At 34.8% G+C, this 25934-nt stretch overlaps 2 protein-coding genes across 3 annotated transcripts in view; both read left to right on the top strand.

Moving 5' to 3' along the window:
- The window catches only part of LOC128215843 (germinal-center associated nuclear protein-like), a 78981-nt gene extending 63304 nt beyond the window's left edge, over window positions 1-15677 (top strand). The window contains exons 19-31 of the mRNA XM_052922456.1: window positions 110-274; window positions 581-744; window positions 1311-1441; window positions 2430-2670; window positions 4251-4417; window positions 6436-6633; window positions 7044-7277; window positions 8901-9062; window positions 10937-11060; window positions 11676-11874; window positions 12798-12978; window positions 13884-13986; window positions 14538-15677. Coding sequence (XP_052778416.1) covers window positions 110-274; window positions 581-744; window positions 1311-1441; window positions 2430-2670; window positions 4251-4417; window positions 6436-6633; window positions 7044-7277; window positions 8901-9062; window positions 10937-11060; window positions 11676-11874; window positions 12798-12978; window positions 13884-13986; window positions 14538-15196 — 2728 coding nt within the window. The 3' untranslated portion in view covers window positions 15197-15677. The remainder of the gene's footprint in view (window positions 1-109; window positions 275-580; window positions 745-1310; window positions 1442-2429; window positions 2671-4250; window positions 4418-6435; window positions 6634-7043; window positions 7278-8900; window positions 9063-10936; window positions 11061-11675; window positions 11875-12797; window positions 12979-13883; window positions 13987-14537) is intronic.
- Window positions 15678-21582: 5905 nt separating this feature from the next.
- Window positions 21583-25588, top strand: LOC128215792 (uncharacterized). Of its 2 annotated transcripts, none has more exons than XM_052922390.1 (4): window positions 21583-21859; window positions 23256-23352; window positions 23760-23886; window positions 25128-25588. In XM_052922390.1, exons 1-4 carry the CDS (start codon window positions 21808-21810, stop codon window positions 25227-25229), a joined length of 378 nt encoding a protein of 125 aa, XP_052778350.1. In that variant the 5' UTR covers window positions 21583-21807; the 3' UTR covers window positions 25230-25588. The 2 variants fall into 2 exon arrangements, with proteins under 2 accessions (XP_052778350.1, XP_052778351.1); XM_052922391.1 differs by lacking the exon at window positions 21583-21859 and adding an exon at window positions 22523-22765.
- Window positions 25589-25934: the final 346 nt, after the last annotated feature.

The raw sequence follows: 25934 nt of genomic DNA, 5'->3' as shown, positions 1-25934 counted from the left end.
GAGTTAAGGTGATTTTTACAGAAGGAAAATATAGAGTTTGCAGATAAAGTAATAAATGACCTTGTTTGTCAGCTCTCTGAACCTCATTTTGTATTTTGGTGAATTCCAGGGCTCTCTCAGAAGATGTGTTAGGGGAGGCTGAGGATGAGTTAAGGAAAGCTTTACAGAAGCAACTACAAGAGAGGAAAGATAGAGTGGCTGTCATGCTTGCAGACGATGTTATATATGACCTTGTAGATCAAGAGGTTTTGAACCTGGCCACCATTGAAATTAGGTTTGAAAGTTATGCTTTCTATGTTAATGGTCTTAAGCATTACTTCTAGAACATATTATACCTCAATTTCTCTATATTATGTTATAAATGTGATTTTGTGGAATTCTTCAAACAATGTTTGTTAAGGCTGAGGGAAACATTTCTGATGATGTTATTGGGAAATAAATGATATATATCGGTAATTGGGATTGCATTTGACATTTGCTGAAAGCTGTTCAAAGTACCTATAATTTATGTTCCCAGAGAGTTATGTTTGTATATATTTAAAAAATCGATGGTAAACAAGTTTTTGACTATTTGTTTCAGAGATGTAAAGGCCCAGCTGCGGAAAGAGTCTATTGAAAGAGTGACTGTTGACATTAGCCAGCAGATGGTTGCTCAGGTTGTGTCAGATATGATTGAGGAGGTGGCAGAAGATGTGTTTGAATCAGATGTAAGACAGCGTATAAAGCAACTGGCTGAGTTTGAAGGTAAATGGAATTTGTTTTTGTAAAAAATTATATTTTATATTCATCAAGCATAACAATAACTACACTGTTCTTTAAATAGATTTATCACCTGTAGTATTTTCGTCCTGCAAGATGTTTTTAAAATTAAAAATTCGGCTTTTAAATTGGAAAATAAAAATCTTGCTGGTCTAAAACTCTAGGGGTCATTACTATATTCAAAGAACAGTGTAGTTATTGTAGTCACAACGGTATAAAGAATTAGTTCAATACATTCTGGAAGTTCGATCATACAGAAGGGCAAAATACACTTAAAGTATTAAAAGAGCAGTTTAAGTCTGAGACTGTTCAAAAGGTGGTTTCCTTGTAAAAGTTTGAAAAGCTCAATTATTTTTGTTCTTTATACACGATTTCCAATAATATCTGTCAAATAATTAGTTAAGACTGCGGAAGTGCTCAAGAAGGAAAAGCTGGGCTATGCATACCTGACACTTTTTACATCACCAGTAATGAAATATCAAGATAAATGGTTGACTATATAACTTTCAATGAACTTCATTTGTTTACTTTTGTAAATGATCACATTCCAGAGCTTATTAAGCTAAGTCGTGCTGGAAGATTCTTGCAGAGATGGAAGAAAGAATACAAGGCTGTGACCAAACTGAAACGAGCAATGGAGGAGTTTCCTTGTGCTCCTAACATGCAGGGCTACTCAGAACAGGTCAGTTAATATAGATCATTAACAATTGAGGCTTCTGACAAGTTACAAGAAAATTTATTTCACATCGGATATATACATAAAGCTCGCAGAGCTATTTTCCGACTATGTGCTTCTCTGGTTTAGAGTCTTTTAGTCATTAACAGGCTGTTTGGCAATTAAAAATTACTATTGGGCTTGTTTGTGTGGTTTCCATTGTATTCTTTTTATAGAAATGCGACAACTGGTCCCAATTTCTCGAAACTTATTAAGCTTGGGTAATTTATTTCAATTAGCTAAAATACTTAGCTTGATTTATGGAAAATAGTTTATTAAAATTTTCAATAAGATAATTACAATTTTAAGTCTGTCAACAAAAAAAGTGAGCTCAACTTAGTTGTATTATATTGATCTAAAGTAGTTTTTAGAAATCAGGCCCTGGAACTCAACTCGTAACCCTTATGTTGACCTCAACCTATTGGTATCTGGAATTGAGACTGATATGTAATATTGGTAATACAGCCTTGTTTTTTTTCCTGCCATTTTGAGGGTTGTTAGCCCCAATCTCAAATGAATTGTAGGGTTCTGGGTCATCAGAAATCTGCTTACATATTAGTGATATTCCGATGAGCCATTATAATCGAAAATTGATTAGTTTGTCCTGAAATTGGCGGCACTTGATTGTATTTGCTCATAATTGATCATTTAACCCTCTTGTTATTTGCGTTTGGTAAATTTCCGCCAATTTTCTCCTTCTAGTTCATTTATACATTTGGAAGTGTTCAGTTGTTATTGTTAACAGAATGGCCCTACTGCAAAAACAACACTAAATAACTTCAAACATACACATAACATAAGCATAGTTAAGGATTATGAGTTATTATACAAGAATAAAACTAAAATTTAGGTATTATCACAAACCGATTGTACAATCGATAATCGGTTACTTAAAGGCAAACGATTATCGATAGTCAAACTGGAACCGATTCCCAACACTACTACATATTTTCAGGTCCGAGGCCTTATTGCTGTAGATGACCCAAAGGTTGCTAACAGGCAGTTCTATGTGAACCAAAAAGCAAAGCTGACCATTAACTCTGCTGTTGAGATTGAGAAACAGAGAGAGCAGGCTATGACCCAGGTTTTGGTGCATTCACTGTATCGGAGACTTCTGCAGAATAACGCCTGGCAACCTCTTGATCTGCCACGAATTGTGGGGAAAATCCTGGCTAGGAAAACCCCGTTTAAACCAGGTTTGGTTTTGGTTTACTGGTAACCATTTTTAGCTCCACTGGCCGAAGGCCATGGAGCTTATGTCGTCACAGATTGTCCGTCGTGAGTGCGTGCGTGCGTGCGTAAACTTTTACTTTAAACGACATTTCCTCTGAAACTGATAAGCGGATTTTGACAAAACTTCACAGGAATGTTCCTTTGGTGGTCCTTTACCAAAATTGCTCAAATGGTTCCGGTCCATTGCACAATATGGCCGCCAGAGCTAAAAATAGCAAAATCTTTAAACAACATCTCCTCTGAAACGGTTCGGCAGATTTTGATGAAACTTGACAGTAATGTTCCTTGGGTGGTCCTTTATTAAAATTGCTCAAATGGTTCTGGTCCATTGCACAATATGGCCGCCACAGCTAAAATAGCAAAATCTTTAAACGACATCTCCTCTGAAACGGATAGGCAGATTTTGATGAAACTTGACAGAATTGTTCCTTGGGTGGTCCTTAACCAAAATTGCTCAAATGGTTCCGGTCCGCTGCACAACATGGCTGCCAGGGCAAAAAAATAGAAAAACCTTTAAAGAACATCTTCTCAGAAACCGATGATCAGATTTTGATGAAACTTAATAGAAATGTTCCTTGGATGGTCCTTTATCAAATTTGCTTCAATGGTTTCGGTCCACTGCACAAGATGGCCCCCAGAGGTAAAAATAGAAAAACCTTATAAACGACTTCTCCTCAGAAACCGATGATCAGATTTTGATGAAACTTGACAGAAATGTTCCTTGGGTGGTCATTAACCAAAATTTGTTAAATGGTTCCAGTCCACTGCACACCATGGCTGCCAGAGCTAAAAAATAAAAAAAACTTTATACGCCTTGTCGTCGAAACCGATGAACTTTTTTCGATAAAACTTGACAGAAATGTTTGTTTGGTGCTCCTTTACTCAAATTGCCCAAATCATTTCGGTCCACTGCACAACTTGGCAGCCAGAGCTATTAAAGTAAACATTTTTTTAAATAACTTCTCCTCAAAAATTGATGATTGTATTTCTATGAAACTTGACGAAAATGTTCGTTAGGTGGTCTTTGCTTGAACCTTTTGGCCATTGGAGCACAGGCACTGATGTGCCTCTTGTTTAATTTAATAAAATAATAAATTTCAATGCACATATGATAGCAAGTAGACACATTATTACGTGATAAAAGATATTATCCCTTATTATTTGTTTAAAATAGCAAGAAAACATGCTACTAGCGTTAAGCAATTAAAGTTCACATTTACAGAATTGAGAAGTAAGCAAAAATGTTTTTTCACTTGAGGGGTGGTTTTTTATGTTCATATATGTTTTTGTATCAACAACAACTAATTTACTGTGACTTTGGAATGATAATGATAAAACACTAGTGATTCATGAACCCCACTATTCTAGGATTGTTTGTTGACCATTACCTTCAGTGATTAGTTTCCAGCAAACATAAACTGCCAAAGTTAAGCGGTTATATGTAAATGCATCACTGTGCAAATTCTTGATCAAGCAATTATGAAAGAAAAAAAACCCCAGATTTTTTATACATTACATTCTAATATTTCTAAATTTAATCTAGGAGATAGAAAGTCACGGTCCATCTTCTGGAAGCTGTTGCTGTGTTGTCCAGACGTTGAAACAAGCACCACCTCTTCTTCAGTTGACATGGCAACGAAACACCTGTGCAAATGGCTTATTAGTAAATGCAGCAAAGGAATGCCTCCCGCAGATCATAGCAGCATAAAGGTGATTGTAATACTGATATTTAATAATTTCGAAATATTATTCTTCATTAACTTAGATATGTGTAACAGACTACTCAAACTTCTATTACATTTGGTGGGTATCACACCGACGAGCACTGGCACTATAGGCTTGTACTCTACCATGGGGCTATAAAAGCTAGCTCAATAGCGAGACAGTATAATTGACACTAGCCATTGTTAAATACTTCCTAGTTAATTATATTGTAGTATGAGTTGACCTGTTTAGAATATCCCTTTATGTCAATCTTCTAGGGCTGGTTTCAGATTGCTCCGAGATATTCTGCAGAGTGAAATGTCTTGAAAGAAAATTGAGATATCATTGCTGCTCCTTACAGGTTAATTTCGGGCTTAAATTTGCATACTGTAATACATTTCTGACTTCTTTCAGGGAAATGTGATCAGATTTTATTCTGTAATACATTTCTAACCTACTTCAGGGAAATGTGATCAGTTTGCATACTGTAATACAGTAAAACTGTGATCGCTCGAGGTCGCCAGGGACTGAGCCAAAACCTCGAGGGAACCGATGTTTCGAACGACCCGATTTTCAATTTTCCAGTTTTTCAGTGTATTTTAAGTTTGAAGTCGTCAAACAGACTGTTTACTAAGACACCGATTATGTGTTGCGTTGTGGAAATGGCTAATATGTTCAAATGTTGACGTAAACTAAATGTAAAACGCAAAAGAAAAAATAATAAATAGAAATGTTTATTTTAACAAAACAGCACATTTTCGTAACAACCAATATTTGAATGACAGTACATATTGTGGCATTAGTCAGATTTAAGTTTCGCAAAATCACCGATTGTTGATTGGCGCATCTTGTTGGTTTTGCGAAACTGTTCAATCCTAAAATGAAGTGACAGCGTACAGAGCGTCTGAAGATCACGGTCAGCATCGGCAGTGAATTCAAAGAACCTTCTGACCACATCTAAAGCGTTAACTTCTCGTTATTAACTTCTCATAATTATTATCTCAAATGCCCATATCAACTAATATTGGTCATGCGTTAACAGTGAAAAACGGTTTTTCACACCTTATCAAATTGCCTTTCAACATTACTGTCATTGCAATTTTAACGCCTAGCAATTGTTTGTTTATTTTGGAACACGGGTTTGGGAAACAAGTGTGAAATTATGTCCTCAAGGGAGCCATAAGGTTTTGTGCACGATTTGTGTACTTGGGACCGAGGATATTGCTCGACTGCTCGACATAATTTGGTTTCGAGGCAGCATGGGTATATTTTATATGAAAATAGAAGGAAAAAAGTTTGGGACCAAGCTCCGACCTCGAAGGAACGCCGGTTCTCGAACGACCGCTTGTTTGAGGGAACGCAGTTTCACTGTACATTTCTGACCTACTTCAGGGAAATGTGATCAGTTTGCATACTGTAATACATTTCTGACCTACTTCAGGGAAATGTGATCAGTTTGCATACTGTTATACATTTCTGACTTACTTCAGGGAAATGTAATCAGTTTGCATACTGTAATACATTTCCGACTTACTTCAAGGAAATGTGATCAGTTTTTATTCTGTAATACATTTCTTACCTACTTCAGGGAAATGTGATCAGTTTGCATACTGTAATACATTTCTGACTTACTTCAGGGAAATGTGATCAGTTTGTATACTGTAATACATTTCTGACTTACTTCAGGGAAATGTGATCAGTTCGTATACTGTAATACATTTCTGACTTACTTCAGGGAAATGTGATCAGTTTGTATACTGTAATACATTTCTTACCTACTTCAGGGAAATGTGATCAGTTTGTATACTGTAATACATTTCTTACCTACTTCAGGGAAATGTGATCAGTTCGTATACTGTAATACATTTCTGACTTACTTCAGGGAAATGTGATCAGTTTGTATACTGTAATACATTTCTTACCTACTTCAGGGAAATGTGATCAGTTTGTATACTGTAATACATTTTTACTTACTTCATGAAAAGTAGAACAGTTTGTATACTGTACTATATTTTTAACTTCAGGGAAATGTGATCAGTTTGTATAGAAGGAGCCTGAATCTTGGCAAAGATAACAGGTCTGTTGGAATCTGTGTTCGAACACTGTATGGACAACTAGACAAAGATGATGTCAGTGTCTTGGAAGAGGACCGCAGCTTGCTTGGGACAAGTGCAGCCATGTTTGTTCTTCCTGCATTCAACAAAAGGGATAAAGATGATTCTGTATGTGTTCTGTCTTAACTGTATATTATATATAACCATAATTATATGGCTTATGTTATTAACTTTTAAATTTCTACCAACAGCTGTATGGTATATAATGTACAGTTATTTTAATTTCTTGATTATCATCATAAGAAGATAAAAACTATTATAAGAATCGAAAATTACCATAAGCTTGATTTTTGTATTGTGAAACTATTACATTTTTTCAAATCAGTAACAACAACCTTTATTGTATCACACTCCTTAATAAAATTGTGTCTCATCTCAGGAAAACTTTCCTACTCAAAAAACTTTATTTGGAGAAAATAAGCACTGACTCAAGGTTAATCACTGAATAAATTTTAGGCTGAAACAAACAAAAGTAAGTTTTAAATTTGACCTACAATCAAAATTAATATTTCTTATAGACCTACTGGAGAGAACAGAGGGACAGAATCCAGTCAATTCTGGCAGTAAAACCAAAAGGCCAATTCCCATTGCTTGTTGTCCTAACAGCAGCAGCAAATCAGAAACTGTCTTGCAATGAAGTGTCACAGCTCTTGTCATTGGATGATTCATTTGATGTGGAAATCTTTTTGTTGGAAACTCATGAGGAACTGCCAGAACAAATTGATGTTGTTGATCCATCAGTCAGTGAAAAGGTGAATGTTCTGAAAAACGTATTGTCAAGAATATTGCATCAAAAGTCCATTTGTCTGTACAAGACTCATTTCTAATATCCTTGTATGGAGTTATCTATTAACTTAGAGCTATATTCACAGAAAATCATCATAAGAGAGAGAATCTGTTACTGTTACAGCAATTTCAAAAAAAGTTTTCAAAGTACTGGTATGAAGAATTTTAGGGATGTGATTTGTCAGCCGATGAAATTGTTCTGGGGAACAAACAAAAAAAATAAAAAATATATATATTCATTTTTTCTTAACTTATAAAAAATATTGACTGGTTATTTTTGGTTTTTAGCTCTACTGGCCAAAGGCCAGAAGAGCTTATGCGATGGTATTGTGTACGTAGTATGTGCATCCGTGCGTCTGTAAACAATTGCTTGTGAACACGATACAGTCTTCAGTTTTGATTGTATCTCAATGAAACTTGAACAGTATCTAGATATCCATTAGAGCTGGGTTCCTTTCGAAAACCAGCCAGATCCGCCCATGCATGCCTAGATTATGGCCCTTGATAGTATAAAAAAATGCTATTGTGTAAACAATTGGTTGTGAACACGATACAGTCTTCAGTTTTGATCGTATCTCGATGAAACTTGTACAGTATCTAGATATCCATTAGAGCTCGGTTCCTTTCGAAAACCAGATCCGCCCATGAATGCCTAGATTATGAGCCATGAAAGTTTTAAAGAAATGCTTTCTATTTTTAGCCAGGTCTGCATGAGCAAATTCTATATTTAGCCAAGTTTACATGTACATGTATATTCAAGTCTAGAGTTAAGGGAGACAATTTGCAAGTCTAGGATTTTGAGAGACAATTTGCTTTTTGCTTCTGCAGTTGATTTTGTGAATTACTCTGCCTTGTTCTTGTTGAAAGCCCAAGGGCCATTGTTTAGCTTTAAGTTCTGTTGTTTGTGCATTCATCTTAACAAAATTGGTTGTGAATGTTTAAGTTATGCACCCGGTGTCATTACTGGCCACACCCAGGGTTCACAGGTTTGGTAAACATAAATCTGGAAAGGTTTGAAAATCTTTTTGTGTGTTCATGCATCCATCTTAGCACAATTGATTGTGAATGTTTGTTCAAATTGATCAATGTTGTCCTAGGATGCCCTTGACTTTGACCTTTTGACCAACTTTTTTTAACTTTTAAAACTACAGAAATTTTTACTATGAGTACAGTTTTGAAAGCATTTTTTTTTGTCAGATGACTTTTACTTGGCACATATTAAAATAGTTCATGCAACTAATCTGCTTACAATACTTTCTGGGCTCAGATGTTGAACGTGCTACGTGTTCAGGTAACCCAAACACAAAACATTAACTATATGTCTGTTGCCTTTTACCCATACATACATGCTCTGGATTGATATGACCACAAAAGCCATGCCAGTAGAGCATAGGCCCTTTTGGGCCTCTTGTTACTTTGCCTGTTGCTAGTATTGCCACTCAAGTTTTCTTCTGACGTTTGGAAACTGATACACTCTTAGAGATCAATCATGGACCTACCCAGTGAAAATGTTAACGAGGAATTTTGGGCCGGGTTTTGAGCTGATATCTTGAATAGACATGAACAAACAAACTTAATTTCCATTGCAGCTCTGTGTCCATTTGCAATGGCTTGCAGAGAAATGCCAACCACCGCCAGAGCTTGAAGTGACATATCTCCGGGACTTCCTTGAAAAGGCTCTTCTAAAGTTTTATTACACACCAGTACAAAACAACGCAAAACAAAGAAAAGTGCTTGGTTATTTAGAGCAGGTAAATATCTGCAATGATTTTATACAAGCTAGTAGTTTATTATTTCATTTATTTTTAAAGATGTTCATAGGGAAAAAGTGCCATTTTCAAAATAAATCCTTTAGTACAGTCGCCACCCTTTGGCTCGAATTAGCTTGGCTCGAATTCCTTGGCTCAAACTAGATGTAAAGGATCAATTTCCTTAAACGGAAGTTAAACATTCCCGCTTGGCTCGAATTTTCTGAGGCTCAAGGTATATTTGCTCGTCCCTGGGAGTTTGAGCAAACGGGGTTTGACTGTATAGGTTTTCAGAAAGCAAGCAGATCAATATCTGTAATCATGAAAGTCAAAAGTTTTGTTTGCCAAATTCTGTTTATACTCCTCAGTTGAAAACTTTTTATCAGACTAAACAGGCATTTTATATTTGTCATATTTAAATAGAAATGGAGATTTTTGTCATCAAAAGCTTAAACTGCATGCAGCATTGAACGAAAATTCAATTTTTCTTGCAAAGCGGGCATATCCTGTGAATTTAGCCATGCTGGAAAATTCTTTCTGGCATCTCCCATGCTAGATGAGTCACATGCTACATCAGGCCACTACTTGCTGGTTGTTTTTTCTGTATAGTTTATGATAAAAACATTAAGTCATTTCAATAAAGACTAATTGAATTTACAACACTTTCAATAACCATCAAAAACATTAGTTTTAGACATATTTTTCTCCCACCTCAGATAAGTAGATCCAATAATTTAACCATGCTAGAAATTCTTATCTTGACCACGGGCGAAGATAAAATGCCCTTATGGAACTCCTTTTTTATGGTTGCGATATTGTAATTACCTCCCTTGTTGAAGACTGTCGTCTGTAGCATCATGGAAACCTTGTCTTGTGGTCATATTTAGAATGCTAATTAATTTTTTAGCTCGTCTGTTTTTCGAAGAAAAAAAGTCGAGTTATTGTGATAGCCTTGGCGTCGTCGGCGTCGTCTGCGTCTGCGTCGTCGTCGTCGTCCAAAAACTTTAACCTTACCTCATAACTCAAAAACCGTTCAACATTTTCACATTAAACTTGCTACACGTGTTCCTATTAACACTATGCATGTTTATAGCAGGTCATATAATTTTGCCTTTAATTAATATTGAGTTATCCCCCCTTTTCGACTTGGAATTTAAAAAACAGACGAGCGTTGGCACCCACTCCGCGGTGCTCTTGTTCTCACTTAAAATGTCACCATAAAACAGTTTTCACGCACTTTTCAAAAAATAATGCTTCACTCTTCTTAGAACTGTTTAAAGACCGATTTGACTATTAACATAACACTGCGCGCATATCCATGACAACCATGAATTATCGCATATCCTTACGCAATTATTTTCACTAAGCACAAAAGAGGTCCAGCATAAAGTACATTTTTACTTAATTTTGTTAAACTGAGGTGGGAGAAAAAGCATCTACCATAGCCGCTCGTGTAAAATAGGTTCATCCCGACCCTCTCGCAGTGTGTTTTGTGGAAACTCGGTAAACCTCGTTTCCGTAAAACACTCTACGCTCGGGTCGGAATGAACCTATCTTACACTTTCGGCCATGGAGGATACTTATATTCTACGTTGACTGATGAACTAAACTTACTACTGGTCATAATGTCTGTAAACAACATCTCACATTTTTTTGCGTTAATGCCTAAAAATGCGTTATGTATGTCAATTTTTTGCACAAATGCAAAATTAAATGTATGCAAGTAAAAAGAAAAAAATCTATCATGTGCTTCCTGTCTGGTTCTGAAAATCTGACCCTCCAGCATGCTTCATGGCCTCGTATCAGATTTTTCTATCCAGACTAACATGTGATACATATCATAAATTGAATTAACAGTCATACTTTTGTTTTCGAAGGATCCCAACAGTCTGCTAGAACTGTACAACTATGTTGTTCAGTACTTATGTGAGATTGTAACCTTTGCTGAATTGTACGACGTTTCCTGGCCTGTCTCCGAGTTTGCTCAGGGTCGAGAGGCAGGTAAGAGTGACTTGTTTGCTGTTGATTTACTCTGAGTTACAAATGTTATCAGTTCACTGGAGATTACTTAAATAACCAAAGGTTCTTTCATGTGATTTTTGGTTTGGGCCAATTTTGCGACATTATAAAATTGTGATACCATTAATTATTTTAACACTGACACAGTTCAATAAACAGATACTTCACAAAGGTTTGAATGGATGAAACAAATACAAAAAAAATCTATAAAAGTAAAAATAGATATTTTCCTAAGGCTGACTTGCGCAGATTTCTTCACTTTTTTTTATCACATTCCTCAAAGTACAAGTGGACTGGACTGAGTCTAACTACACTTACAAGGATATTACCTTATGAATGTCAATGGCCAATTCCTTCTTTAATTTGTTGATTTGTCTTCTAAACTAGGTTTCCAGATCAAAGCCCTTCTTTTTCTTGAAAGAACAAATTTTTACAAAAACAGTTGATAAAAAACATAAAAAAAATCGCTTTTTCCTTCACCAGCAATAAAAATTATACGAAGAACATCAGATAAGAACTTGTATATTATCCCTTCTGTGTAACATTTGTAGAACAGTTTCTCTTACTGAATACACTTACCAATACCTTATTTTACAGCTCTACCAGCAAGCCATTGGAACAAGGAAGATCACTTCGAATATGTTCATGGACAGATTGCTTCCCTTGCTTTGCATCCATTTTTTCCATTGGATGAACTCTCAGAGGAGTGGTGTGACCTAAAGAAAGATATATGGGCATATGTCAACAACATTGCTGGGAGTGATGTGTGTGGAGCTCGAATTAAGCTGTGTTCAAGGTAAAGAGACAAGTCTTATGTTGATAATAGGCTAGGCACCAATGTCCCACTGGGGTATGGGTCAAAATTCCTGATGATTTTATCCCTATCGGTGGATATGGCATGTATGATCAAAGAGGCTGCAGAATCTGTTGCAGTCTTATCTTGTGGTGGTAACGTAATGCTGATGTCATTCCTTGCCACTTCTTTTAAAAGTAAATTCTGTTCACTGCCTCATTTTTTAGGCTATTACTGAAACCATAGCCTAATTGTACATCATTATGTAAACGAAAAGCATTTAAATTTTGTTTTATTACAAACATGTATATGGCTTGAATATTCATTCATTAATGAACAAATGCCAATTCCATGTGTTTTGCACATTTTTCATGTACTGCAGTTCTACAGCATCTGCCATACAGCAGACAATCGTCATCTAGTAAAACACTTATTCCCTGATAGAAGATTTTTGTGGATACTTAGTAATGATGGATGTAAATAGGCGTTGTCTGGCGGTCTAAGTAAAATAACAAAATAGATCAAACAGTTGCCTTTTAATTATGCACTTTAACTTGATCATTAATACCATGGATGAAATACAACCATTCTCATTTTTCATAGCCATGGTGCTGTTGTTGGCAGTGTGATGCAGAATAAGGCAATTATAAAAAACATCTATGATATTCAAATGAAGATTATTACATGTCACAAGTGACAGTACAAAAATAAGTAGCAAGACCCATCACTCTGGCTTTAATTATTGTTGATTATGCCCCTTACACAAATTCAAATAAACTCAAAGAAGCAGACAGACGTTTACTTTGCATCGCTCTTGTCCATAATAATTATAGGCAGTTCAAGATAGGTAGCAACCAAGGTTCTTTTTACCACGCTTGTCCCTGTAGTTTCCATTGTATCATTGCAGTTGATAAAACTTATTCCAGGTTGGAAGGCCTTCTTCACAAGGTAGAGGAAGACTTTGAGATGACATGCTACTTGTTGGAGGGGGAGGAACAATGTCAACCAACATACGCCAACGTTCCCTGGGGCCATGTGGTGTCCTTGTTTATTGACTATAAGCTTGACACGATGGATTTTAGGGACCCTGACGTGTTATCAGATCAGGTGAATTAATTTATTTTGTGACATTGTGTCTCTCATTTAGCATCAGTTAGGCATTAGTGATCTAAAAGTGTATTTGTTTCTCCAACTAACTAATTTATATTGAAATTGGTTAATAAGAGTATATAGAGAGGATGCGTGTTTAGTTCGTTGTTTTGAGACAATTGTTCAAAACTTTGTTAAGTAAATAACATGATTGACAACATTGTTGTTAACTTTTGAATGTGAAATGTTTGATTATGTGCTCACATAGTTAAATATAAACAAGTACAGCTAAAGTAACTGTCTCAAAACTTGCTAGAAATACCTCAGTTCACAAGTGTATCCACTTAACTTTCAGAGCAGCTAACAGTTGGAAAGTTAACAACGATGGTGTTAACAATGTTGTTAATTCAAAACAAGTTCTAAACAATTAACCGATTGTGTATCTCTCGTTTATTGTCTGTTAGGCCATAATAGTCTTAAACAGGGTATTCATTTAATGTTTGACTACAATGTTCGACTAAAATCCCAGTAGTTTCCGTTTCATTATTGTTAAAACACTTAAATGTGTCTTAAGGAAGAACTATTGAACACATTACTATTATTATTTGATATGCAGGATTTTTCTATTGCTTTTGTTTTCAGTGTATCCACAGAAGATGATGAATTAGATTCTGCTTACATGATCTACTTACTAAATATTTCATGGAAATGTTACATTTGAAGTTGGCATAAATAATAAATACGATGGTAACTGTACATTTACGAAGTAGTTCTAAAACTTCAAGAGACTTCAAAAAGAAAATAACTTCAATATCCGAAATGAATACAATATAATAGAAAGATGTTCACAGTCTGTGCTCTTAACTTGATTTCACCTCTATCTGATAAGATAAATTCACAATTGTACACTTGGTTTCTTGCAGATGGACAAGGAGTTAAAGGTGGTGTACATCAAGAAGGTGTTGGAAGAATTCTTCGACCCTCCTCTAGATTGGAAGTATCAGGAGGCTGAGAAGGTGGTTCTAGGTAGGTTTTCTATTGACCTTTCTCCGGAGGGAGGCATATAGCAGTGCCACTGTTTGCCCAGCTGTTACTATTGTGTTTCATCTGTAACTTTAAAACTTGATTGGAATTTGGATCAAAATTTACAGAGTATTGGAAGGTGAATTGTGCATAGAATTGTGCATAGAATTCACACTCTTACCTGAAAGTCAAGGTCACTCTTACCGGTCAATATCAAATTGCTGCCTTTTTCATGTAACTATACTGTACATTTAATTCAGAAATATTTCCTTCAATACAATTGTTTTGGAATAAAACTACATATGTTTCAATAAATATATAACAATGTGTTAACTTGCATGTTTCTTGTTTGTGATTTTATGTTCTATGTCTTTGGCGTTTACCCAGTGCCTTTAAAGCAGGTTTTGTTTAAACTTTTTGCTACTGAGCTTGTTCCTGTAGCTTTTCGCATAAATATTGCTTGCTAAAAAATTATAGTTAATTCATATTGTTTGTTTGTATATTGTATTGAACAAAATGTCCTAATTTGTTTATCTATTTGTGTTTATTTTTAGAAACTCAAACAGTAGATGATTCTATACTTTGTGCAGTTGAGAAAGTGAAACAGAAGCACAGAGAATCAAGAACGAAAGTTGAAATAGTTGTTGTTGAAGATCATAATAGAGTCTCAAGTACGGTGCTTGAGGCTAAAGACAAAGCCAGTTTGATTCTTTCTTCTATAAGGTCAGAGAGAAGGAAGTCTGATCATTTTCAGAAATATCTTGAGAAAGCTTTGAACGATGGTGGGGACGTTGCAAAGCAGACGTACGGTTTAGATGAACCATCAGCCTTTGTAAACAAAGATCAAACTTTACAAGAAAGAGATTTCACAATGGGAGGCATGGATGGTGCCTTTGATGCAACTGGGTATTTCAACAGGTCTGAGAATGATTTGTCAACAATGTTTGATGATGTTTACGAAAGGAATGACATTCCTATGCCGAAAAGAAGGAAGTCAGACTTTGGTCCGCAGGATTTGTCAGGCCTTTATGGCAAGAAGAGGAGGGAAAGGCTGTCGGAGATTTACAATAATGACCCAGTTATGATGTATCTGAATGAGCCATCGCTTGTTGAGGGTATGGCTTCACTTAAGGAAGAAATTAAGAAGGAAAGGAGGAACAGTGACTTGTTTGATAAAAAGCTGAGAGATTTGCTTCAGCCAGGAATGTTTTGATAAATGAACGTAAACATTTGGTTTGATTTTGAGTGAACCTCCTGCATTGGAAGGCCATTAGGGAGAGTGTTGGTCTTAGTGGAACTATCAGTTTAATGGAACTATAATCATGTGTTAATGGAACTAAAATTATGTGTTCACCTTGTATTTTGTAATGATATCTTGTACAAATACACACATAAAAGTGATCAGTACTGTTTTGTTCCCATGCCGATATTTGTACATGAACATATACATGAATTTGACTTAAATAAATCATTGAATCATTTGTAAAATTATGTCTTTATATCAGTGAATATATTTGTAAAAGTTATCATGTCTTGATGTTCATTAACATAGTTAAAGGGACTCTCTCATGTTTTTGTAAGATGCCTTGTTTTGTATGCCTAAATAAAGGATGGAAATTCATTAGGATTGTTAAAACTAAGATACTGACGGTTGTAACCCTTCAACAAATGTTGATATATGCTCAAATATTGTCTATGAAGTCCATCATTTTGAATAGTTTTAGTAACAGGATTCAACAAAATGCTTAAAGGTTATCAGTATTTCGTGTATAAGTCCTTGTGGGCGTGAGGTTTTGTTGTCAGTTTTGGACTGTACCAGTTTTGGTTTTTTTTAATTTCTGCGATTTTAGTATCAAAGAGTAAAATAGTGTTTTCAGATGGATTACCGGGGAAATAATTGGTAGCAAAATACGAGAGAGTCCCATTAACATTCGATGTTGTTAAATGTCTAGCATCCTTAAGTTTAGGTCAGTAGAAAACAGAAATGATTATTCTATCACTGACGTTCACATCTATAATACAAAGTTGTGTTCATTGCAATCCTGTTTTTAGATGTAACATTAAAGTATGTGAAATATATTAGGTAGACAATTCATGGTGTGTGTAACTCTGGTTTAAAAAACAACAACCTGGGAACTGCAAGGACAAGCCCACTAGCTTGGAATTTAACCAAGATACTTTTCAACGGCGCAATGATAAAGGCAACAAGACAGAACACTTGAGGACAACAAATATAGTTAACAACTATCAAATATCTTCATTGGTAAATGTTTGTGTGACCACCTTGACTTAAATTGTATATTTCTAAATATCAGGCGTCGAGTGCCCTTTGAACACATCCATGTTTCAAGTTACACTTACATTACAAAAACATACACATAGGATATTTGTTGACATAGTCTTTACGTAGATTCTTGCTGAATAAAACCTGGTAATGTGTTAATATTAAAGAACTGCCAAACCCGTTGCTGAGCGGTCGTTAACTGTGTTGTCATCATCATCTAAAGTGATTGCATCACTCCAGTAGGAGTTTACTTGCAATTGGCTAAAACCGTATATTCATACGCAGCAGACAGGATTGCTGTTTTCAAAATACAAATTCCAGTATTTACAAGTTTTAAATAAGATAAAAACATCTCGTGACTAATATTTTATGTTTGCTGGCTAGAGCTGACTGGTAGGCATCCATGCGGGACTGGTCAACAACGTCCTGGGACATCTTGTTCCAAAGCAGGATTGTTGCGGGGAAAAAAACGTTTGTTAGGTGGAAGTGCGGGCTCAGAATTCGCTGAAGCGTTGGTTTTGCCGTCTGGTAGACTTAGCATTGATGAGTGAGGGATCTGGTGTAATATCCGCAATATTGTGAAATTCTTGAAAAGTATGGTTGTTCTCGCTGGTGTTGGGGGTGTCCCATTTGAGGTCGATAAGCATATCGGTGGCACAGCTTGTTCGGGCGTAGTTATGTTTTACGAATCGTGCCCTGCGACGTTGGACTTTTTCTAGTTGGTTGATGTGACACTCAGAGTGAGGGAAACAGACAGATGAGGCGTACAGAAGGTCGAACATACGTCTTGAAATCATTATAGTTGGCGCTTATTCTATTTGAAAAACAAAAAACAAACGCAAATTGAAGAAGGATAAAACCATGTGATTTCGTTGATTTTGTATTTATATTGTTTCCTTTACCCTTGAATATAATGCTTTGACATTTAAGTTCGAAATAAAGTTGTATAAACAGGGTCATTGCCATTTTTGAAACATGTTATTTTAATTGGTTTTGCTTTGCAGTTGTATTTTACATACAGCAGTATAGCACAAACAAACTTACATTTACGATGCATTTATGCGTTCGATGTGCGATCACCATCTCCTGTTACTCATTGAGTAATAATATAGCCTGGGCTCGAAGTTTGAATGCCCCATGATTGAAAATATTGAGATCAATTTAGATTTAGATTTGTTCAATATTACATATGTATTCAGATAGTTAACATTGCATTTCATTCTTCTGATAATTTATTGTTATTTTGATTTTGAAATATGGAACGGACACGAAGTGGCTTTACTTGAGTAGTCTGTAGGTGATTTATTCAGATGTCAACACCAATATAAACATTTATTATTTTGATTTTGCAATGCCTCCTAAGCAAGTTTCTGGCTTTAAGTCAATACTACATGATTAACGACTACAATGATATCAATTTGTTGCACTCGTAAACGGAACCCTTCATTTCATGCATACAAATACGTTTCAAGATAACATGAAATTGCACTCTCGTTTTTCAAATTCCAAGTCAATTTGAAATTAAATTTGAATTAAAAAAAACAACAATAGTACTTTATCAGTACATTGTAAAGTTTTTGTATATAAATTGAATGCTTGTATTAAAGAGTTATAAAAATAATACAGTAATTGAGTCCTGTATAAACAAAATGACAGGGCCGGTATTTATAAACATGTGAAGTCTTTTCCCAACTTAAGTCCTATGCCTACGTTAAGCGTCTCACTGGCAATTTGATGTAATAACTTTAAATGTCAACGACTTTATTTTCACAAATAAGAACTTTTATTGAATCATTTTTGTTTTATTTAATTATTTTGGGAATAATTAAAACAATTGATATGAAAATATATTTCATTTTGGCCGAAAAAAGGCTGCATAATTATTACACACAATGATACAGAACAATAGCAGCCAAATCTCCCTTAAATCGGGGAAATATGAATAAAAACACAGTACATGTAATTACAAATAAATGACAAAATTACAATATATTACAATACAGTGCATGAAGGGCGGGAGGGAGGGTAAAAATATTCGACGACCGTTCTCGCGACTTGAATTCTAACAACGAATGTGAGCGCCAAATTAAGGAAATCAAGCGAAGAATTACCGAAAAGGAATTAAAGGTACTAGAGCTACAAGAGCTTTCTCCCTTATAATTAAGATTTTTGAAGCAAAAATTGCACATTATTTCGGGAATAATTAAAACAATTGATATGAAAATATATTTTATTTTGGCCGAAAAAAGGCTGCATAATTATTACACATACAGAACAATAGCAGCCAAATCACCCAAAACAAAAATCGGCCAAAAATATAAATTGACAGAGCTACATGTCTAGCGGTCTGAATCAAAGATTCATCAGAAAAACGTAAATAACGTAAACAGCAGTCCGACTTCCAGTTGCCAAATAATTGAACAAGTTCACCAGGAACTCCACACTTAACGTAAAAAGATGCACCTCCTCTTCTAAAAGAATGTAAAGTATACTCAGAGGCTCCATGATGTATTTAAAAGTTCTGTCAAGCTTACTTGCATCAAGCAAAACTATAGAATGAGACTCTTCGACACTTAACCGAGGATCTAATGAGTGTCACCAAAAGACAATTTCGTAGGAGGCACAATAGTCGATTTTCTATACATCATATAAAAGTACACACCAAACAGTGGCGTAAAAAGGATTTTCTATATCAATAACGTCTCTGATATCAAGCAATATACCAGGCGTAATCGGAGGTGCCTGATGAGGAGAATGACACAAACCTTAGCTAGACCTCTAAAAGTCATCTGTAAAGAAATATTAAAAATGTCGGGAAATACAAATCCCCTGAAAATGTGATATAAACGTACACCATAGATATAGTTATTGATTGATTGAACAGACTTCATACTTCTACTTAAAAACTGAGCGTACAAACATAATGTTTCTACAGATACAGGATATTCTTTAAGTCGTAATATTCACAAAACAATAAAAAGGAACGAATTTGCGTCTCAAGAGTTTTGTAAGTTACAAGAGCAAAAGCTGATTTCTGAGTAAATTATAACTGACGGCGGAGACAATAAAGGCCACTAGAATCTTCGTTAGCAACATCTGATGATAAAAAGAAAACACACAAAAATATTTTAAATGAAACTGTGTGGTATTCACACAAAACAAAATAAAACAAACAAATTATTCAATTATACTCAGAAAACTAGAAGCGAGAAATGAATTAAGTCTATGAAATGAAATGTAGCTGATTTTGACAAATATAAGTTTTCAAATAGAAATAAGCATTACCATGATTACTGATAATGTAAACAGAATAAAATCAATAGTTGCCTCAAACACCTGTACAAGTGAAAAGTGTCTAAAGATGCAATACGCGCATCACCATCTATTCTCAAACATGAACAATGATTCATCCACGTTAATCTACTGTGTATACAATGTTGAAGTTTCTATAGGAAACTGACTCTTATATAGGTGTGCATCATTGTGCCAACGGGTTAGTAGATCCGCGAGTCTGTTGTCCGCGGAAGTCAGGTAGATGGCGCGAATCTCGAACTCGCGAGTACACGTGAGAAAAAAACCCTCTCGCAAACATTGAAGTAACACTACATCTTTAGTTTTAGCAGAAGTTAGCACACAACACACTGCTTCATTATCACAAAAAATAGAAATCTTTCTACCTATCAATTTACTCGACCACAATATTAATTTGTAAAGTAATTTATCCAACACACTATTTCCTTTCTGAATTTCGAATTTAATCTCACTTTATGATTTTCCATGTTGAGACTACGTAAAAACATAGAAATACGTAAAATAAACACACGACTAGCCTTAACACATTTACCGACGAATTGCAATTTTCCTAACAAAGATTGTAGTTGATCTTAGAGGCGTATTTAAGTTGCATCCAAACCGGAAATAGGTTGCGGATCTCGTATATCCTTTCATGGGTGATGCGAAGCTCCATGAGCTCAGAATCCAGCAAGATTCCAAGAAAAAACCATGGTTGTGGAATGGAAGCATGCCTTCTTGATGTTCTCCTGGGCGTCGACGCGTTCCAATGTCTCCGACAAAACGTTATGCAATAGCCGATTGGGAATCCATATTTCAGCAAATCACATATAGCATAATCGCATACTCAAATAAAACTTCACGTAAATAAGAAATAAAGAACAGAACAGATCATTTATTTACCAGAAGATCATAGACCCATGCGGCCAAATATCATACAAAATTGGCGACAATTACAAAACATGTGTAAATATTCATACATATATATGCACTTTCGTGCACTACAGACAACGTATATAACATAGCAAAACTTACAATAGTCAAGATTTCAACAATGCAATGAATGGTATTTGGGTGATTATATTTTTATATGCATATACATAAACATAAACACATACATATACAGATATAAACACACACATACTTATGTTGGATATGACATATATGCATCATTTTCGGACATTATTATTTCTGGTAGTAGTATTTTGATGTTGCCATAATATGTCCCAAGTTGAAAGGTTTTAACTAGCATTCATTTGCTTTCTCAGTCCACTGTTTACTTTTAAGATTAACAAAGTCGAGGAGAAATTCCACAGAAGTATCGAGGTTGCTGTGATATTCACTGTGAAAAACTTTAACATTCAGTATCATTTTAACAAATATAATGAACTCGAATTTAGTAATCTTGCTTTCTTGCATGCCTTGATATTGTTTTATAGAGCTTTCGATAAGGACGAATTTGTTTTCGAATCACTACCCTTCAGGTGATACATGTTTATGGCAGGTTTATTTGTTAAAAAACGCACACTACCCTACCTTTCTGACCATTTCAAGAAGCCTCTGACGCACTATTATTTAACTGTATTTTAAAAATAATAAAATTTACTAAATTGGTCATCGTTTGTGACACTTCATATTCAGTGTATACAAAGATAACCTGCACACCGCCTTTTTAATTAACAAGAACATCATCATCAGTGTGAGAAAGTAATCTCATTACTAAATAATAGTAAAATAAATCATCTGCTTGTTTGCTTCAGAAAGTCAACGATCGATCTCTATAATTTATATATTAAGTTGATAGTCTCCAAGCCGGACAGGAAGGTTTTACCTTGCTTGACTATCAGTTGACGAAATGTAACCGGACATAGATATTTACTTATTTACTCGTTGATAATGTTCTGTTGACTGTATCCCAAGATAAGATACATTTCATGACATATCAGAGGGTTCAAGTCGTTATTCATACATTTACATGTATACTTAAATAAACCTTTTCAAAGACATTTTCACGGCATTTTCATTTAACAGTACATGCTAAAGCTTAAGCACACTGCTTATGTCACTCTAAGACTTAATTTTATGGTACCTTATAAATAATATTAAACGAGTTTTTCAAAGGGATTTCTAAAACTTAATAAAACACATTCAACTCGAGAGAATGGATTTTGAATTCAAGTTATAGTTTCATTAGAGAAAGGAGCAAAAAAGGAGACAATATAAAACTCGCGCATTTTGATAACGTGAAAATGGCATCTACCCCTAGTCCATCTCCTTTGATTTACCTATACACAAATGACAGTAAGTATTTTATTCTATTTATTTTTCTTTATTATCGTCTATCATTATAAAAAAAACATATTCATCGGTATTTAACAACTTATATAATTGTATATAGGGTAAAATGCGAGTTTTGTTTTATTTTCAGTAAGAATGGGTTATATATTGTTTTATTTTATCTGAGCACTATGGTTATTGAAAACAATAAATGTCATGGATTGAATTGTTTTTATTGTAACTACGTTATTGTATTTTTTTGAATTGAAATCAAATAAAAAAAATGCTATTTTGGCGTTTGCTTAACAGTAAAATCGACATTAACTACTGAATGGAATTTTCTTTAGAAGCTTTCTAACATACAAAAGCACACATGTAAGCACATTGGTGGAGACATAAGCGTGAACACTGAACTAAATTTTGTTTAATCTAAACATATTTATAACTCTGATTCAAAATCTAGAGAACATGTTGACATGCAACTAGGAGCAGCTTATTTCCGACGCGATTCCATTAAATTCCAGTTTATCTTGAAATGAACAAAACGTTATTCACTATGGGGCTTTTGAGAATGTTTATTTATGTGTTCTCCCTGATTAGAAACTATTCATGATATCTTCATTAATTGATTTTCAAGTGTGTTTTAAGAAGCCGTTCATTTGTTTCGCAGTTGCCAAATTAATTTTTAACTTGAATTGTAACGTGTAGATAATCATCTGAATCATTTTTGAGAATAATTATGTATTTCGAGGCTTTAATTAAATATATGTGATACTAATTCGACATTTTAAAATATACAAGACATATGATGTAATTATTTTTCGTTCCATTTTGTGAAAACTAAGTGGATTATTAGGGGGAAAGTGTTTAAACATATCAAAATGGCGACTAATGCAACTGGACCACAAATTGTTATGTACACAAATGACAGTAAGTATTTAGTTTATGATGGACACATATTTCACCAAATCAAACGAATTTCATTCAACGCCTCAAGGTTTTGTTCTTATTCATAAATGGTGTTCTATCATACAGAGTGCCTATACAGATTTTCTTCACTTTCTAAATAAGTAAAATGCCAAAGTTAAAAAATACAATTCGATCCATGAAAAGCTACAGAAAGGAACAACATCATATTTCGTGGAATGATGTTTTACATAATAAACTTAGTGCAATTTGAGCTTTGTTATGACCGCTTTGTTTTGATTCAGCTTCAAAATATATGTATTTTTCATACTACTCAAGTAATTCATGACTATTTGGATCTGCCGCCTCGGACAGGCTGTGGTCAGGTGATACCATTTGTCACACATTGCCTTTGTTGGGTCTGACTTTCAGTTTAATGAAGACGTAATTGTAGTTATTGTTCCATCGGCCTCACCTACCGTGTGTATCCACAATTTTACCATTATTATTGCAGTACCGGTATGGCTGCAGGTTGTGCTTGGTATCACAGCGGTGGCTGCGGCATTGTTGCTCCTCACCTGCTTGACGCTCTGTTGTATGAGAATGTGCGGGTATGTTATTCCATTATTTTTGCGCGTAATTTGATCAATACGAAACATTCACTTCTGCTGTTTTACGAACGTCTGCATAGTATTTGGTGCTTTGATGTCGTTTGAAACGGAGATTTAGAACAAAAAAACTAGTTTTTGGTTTAAATTGAAAGACCGTTCCATATATTCACACGACACTTGGTACACATGTTTAAAATGACATGCGCAACGCCAATCATTTTAACTGAAATATTTTTACCCCTTTATACTTTATATTTTTACTATTACCCCTCTCCAACTACCGTTTTAAACAGTCCTAACGATGCTCATGTTTTTTTTTGGGGGGGGGGAGCGGTGTTCTTTCTATATATTTCCATCGCAAAATCATGCCTCTCCTCCGATTTATGAATTAATTTCTTATATTGCAGATGCTGGACTGGAAACATTTTGGGGGTAGGGGCACTGCGTAGGCCAACGGACGACACCGATCACATTGGCTGTTGGTGTTGCCGACCAGCGATTGTATCGCATAGACCGGATGGACAAATATCATATGTAAGTCGTGGTCATCTGTAAATATTTAGTAGTTACTTAAGTATACACTTTTAGGTATGACATACGTGTACAATTTGAGTTGAAATAGTTTACATCTCCCTAAAATGGTACTTGATATTTCAGTCACATCAATACAACTAACGTTTTAATAGATCATCCATTTAAACAATTTTTCAATGTGAATACTGAACGTTGCCTATTGACTAAGGTCCATTTTATAAATACATTTCACTTTTATGAGGCTATTTCGTTTGTTAAAATGTGACTGGAATGTTCTGTATCATTTCAGAGAAGATGATCCTATCCCGGTTTGGAAGAGTTTTCAACCATCGCTACAGTTTCCTTTTAAAAAACCTAAATATTCTGTACATATACTCGTATTTGAACTGTTTGTTTAATTATGAATAAATATATCAATCAACGTTCATCATTATACATAATGTACCAAGGTCTTGCTGGAAAATAAAGCTATCACAGTTTTCATTAATAGCTGATCCTTTTTGACTGTGTATGTTTGTTGAAATCAAAGGTCATTTGTACTTGACAAAATTTTAAAAGAACATCTTGAACGATACATGGGATGAGGGCTTCTCAGTTTGCCTCAAGCTTAGATAGCTATACACCATTTCTCCTTAATATGCTCATGAATGGAAATGAAATTGTATACGCCTGTAGACTTCTCCTCCAGAAAACCAGTAACACAAAGACCAATCTTTGAAATGCCACATGTTGACAACTCAATTAACTACTGCTATCCTAAGTGGATAGTGAGGTAGCATCCCATTTCCATGAATAATTAGTGAGTTATGGTGCATATGACAAAGTGATTATATTTATTTACATGTATCATTTAAGGTGAGGAATCACGTGACTATAACGGGGTGATCACATTTCAACTTTTGATAATGCAACGCTGTATGCGCCGTGAAATTTTGGCCAAGGATTGCATCGCTAAACTACAATCAAATCTAAAATATTCCACACTGGTAGAAGTAGAAAATATCACAGTCTTTCATAGGCAAAGCAATATTTTTATAAAAATTTTTTGTCAAAAACGTTTTTTTTTAATTAACGTAACTTAAAATTGTTTGAGTTTATCGGTTTTGACCCGTGACGAACCATGTGAGAACCCTGTTGAAGTCACGTGATTCCTTACCATGTTATTATGAAAATAGACCTATGTATTATGACGATTATCATTTGAATATTGATACAGTGTACGTATCGTTATTTGTTTGTAGACAAATGTTTACGGAAACCGGAGATCAACTCCGTCGACTCCGGATGGCGTTTGGATGCCACATGCTAAACCTGTGCGCAGCAACAACAACAGTACCAAATAGCATGGATATTCCTAAAATGCTTGAGTTATAATATTTTATGTTTCAAGTTTTGGTACATGATTATATTGAGAACTTTTGTATTGATTGCTAATATTTATAGAATTTTGTAATTAAAAGTAACAAAATAAAATATCAGTCACTCAGAAAGTAATTGTATGGGACTATTGTGTTTATGTGCTTTATTAAAAGTATTTTTTTGCATTTCCCTGTTTTATGAATGCATGAGAATGTATTCGTCATATTTTGGTTTTTAATTGTATCATTTTGAAAATGAAGAATAAGAGTTTCTAAGTAGTTTTGTTTTTGGGAAAATTGAAACTTATTTGACTTTTTTCATCCCAATCTGAATAAAGATAAAACTCACGTGTGTAGTAAATTACATTATTATGTGAAGGTTTTTTCGCTAATGAGGAATGCGAAAATGCTTAATTGTCAATGAAAAGTAATAAAAGCCTTGGATCCGATGGCTTATCAGTTGAATTCTACAGAAAGTTTTGGGAATTAATATGCCCTTTACTGTGTAATGTTCTTAATGAGGGATTCGTCAAAAAAGAGCTTAGCTACACACAAAAATCAGGAATATTGTCACTATTATACAAAAAGGGGGATCCTACAAATATAGAAACTTGGAGACCAATTACACTTTTAAATGTAGATTACAAAATTGCAGCAAAGGTTTTATCACTAAGGCTTCAGCGAGTTATA

This window comes from Mya arenaria, chromosome 14 (assembly GCF_026914265.1).
Source record: "Mya arenaria isolate MELC-2E11 chromosome 14, ASM2691426v1".
Taxonomy (NCBI): domain Eukaryota; kingdom Metazoa; phylum Mollusca; class Bivalvia; order Myida; family Myidae; genus Mya; species Mya arenaria.
Note: the sequence above shows the minus strand (reverse complement) of the source record. Positions and strands in the feature narration are given on the sequence as shown.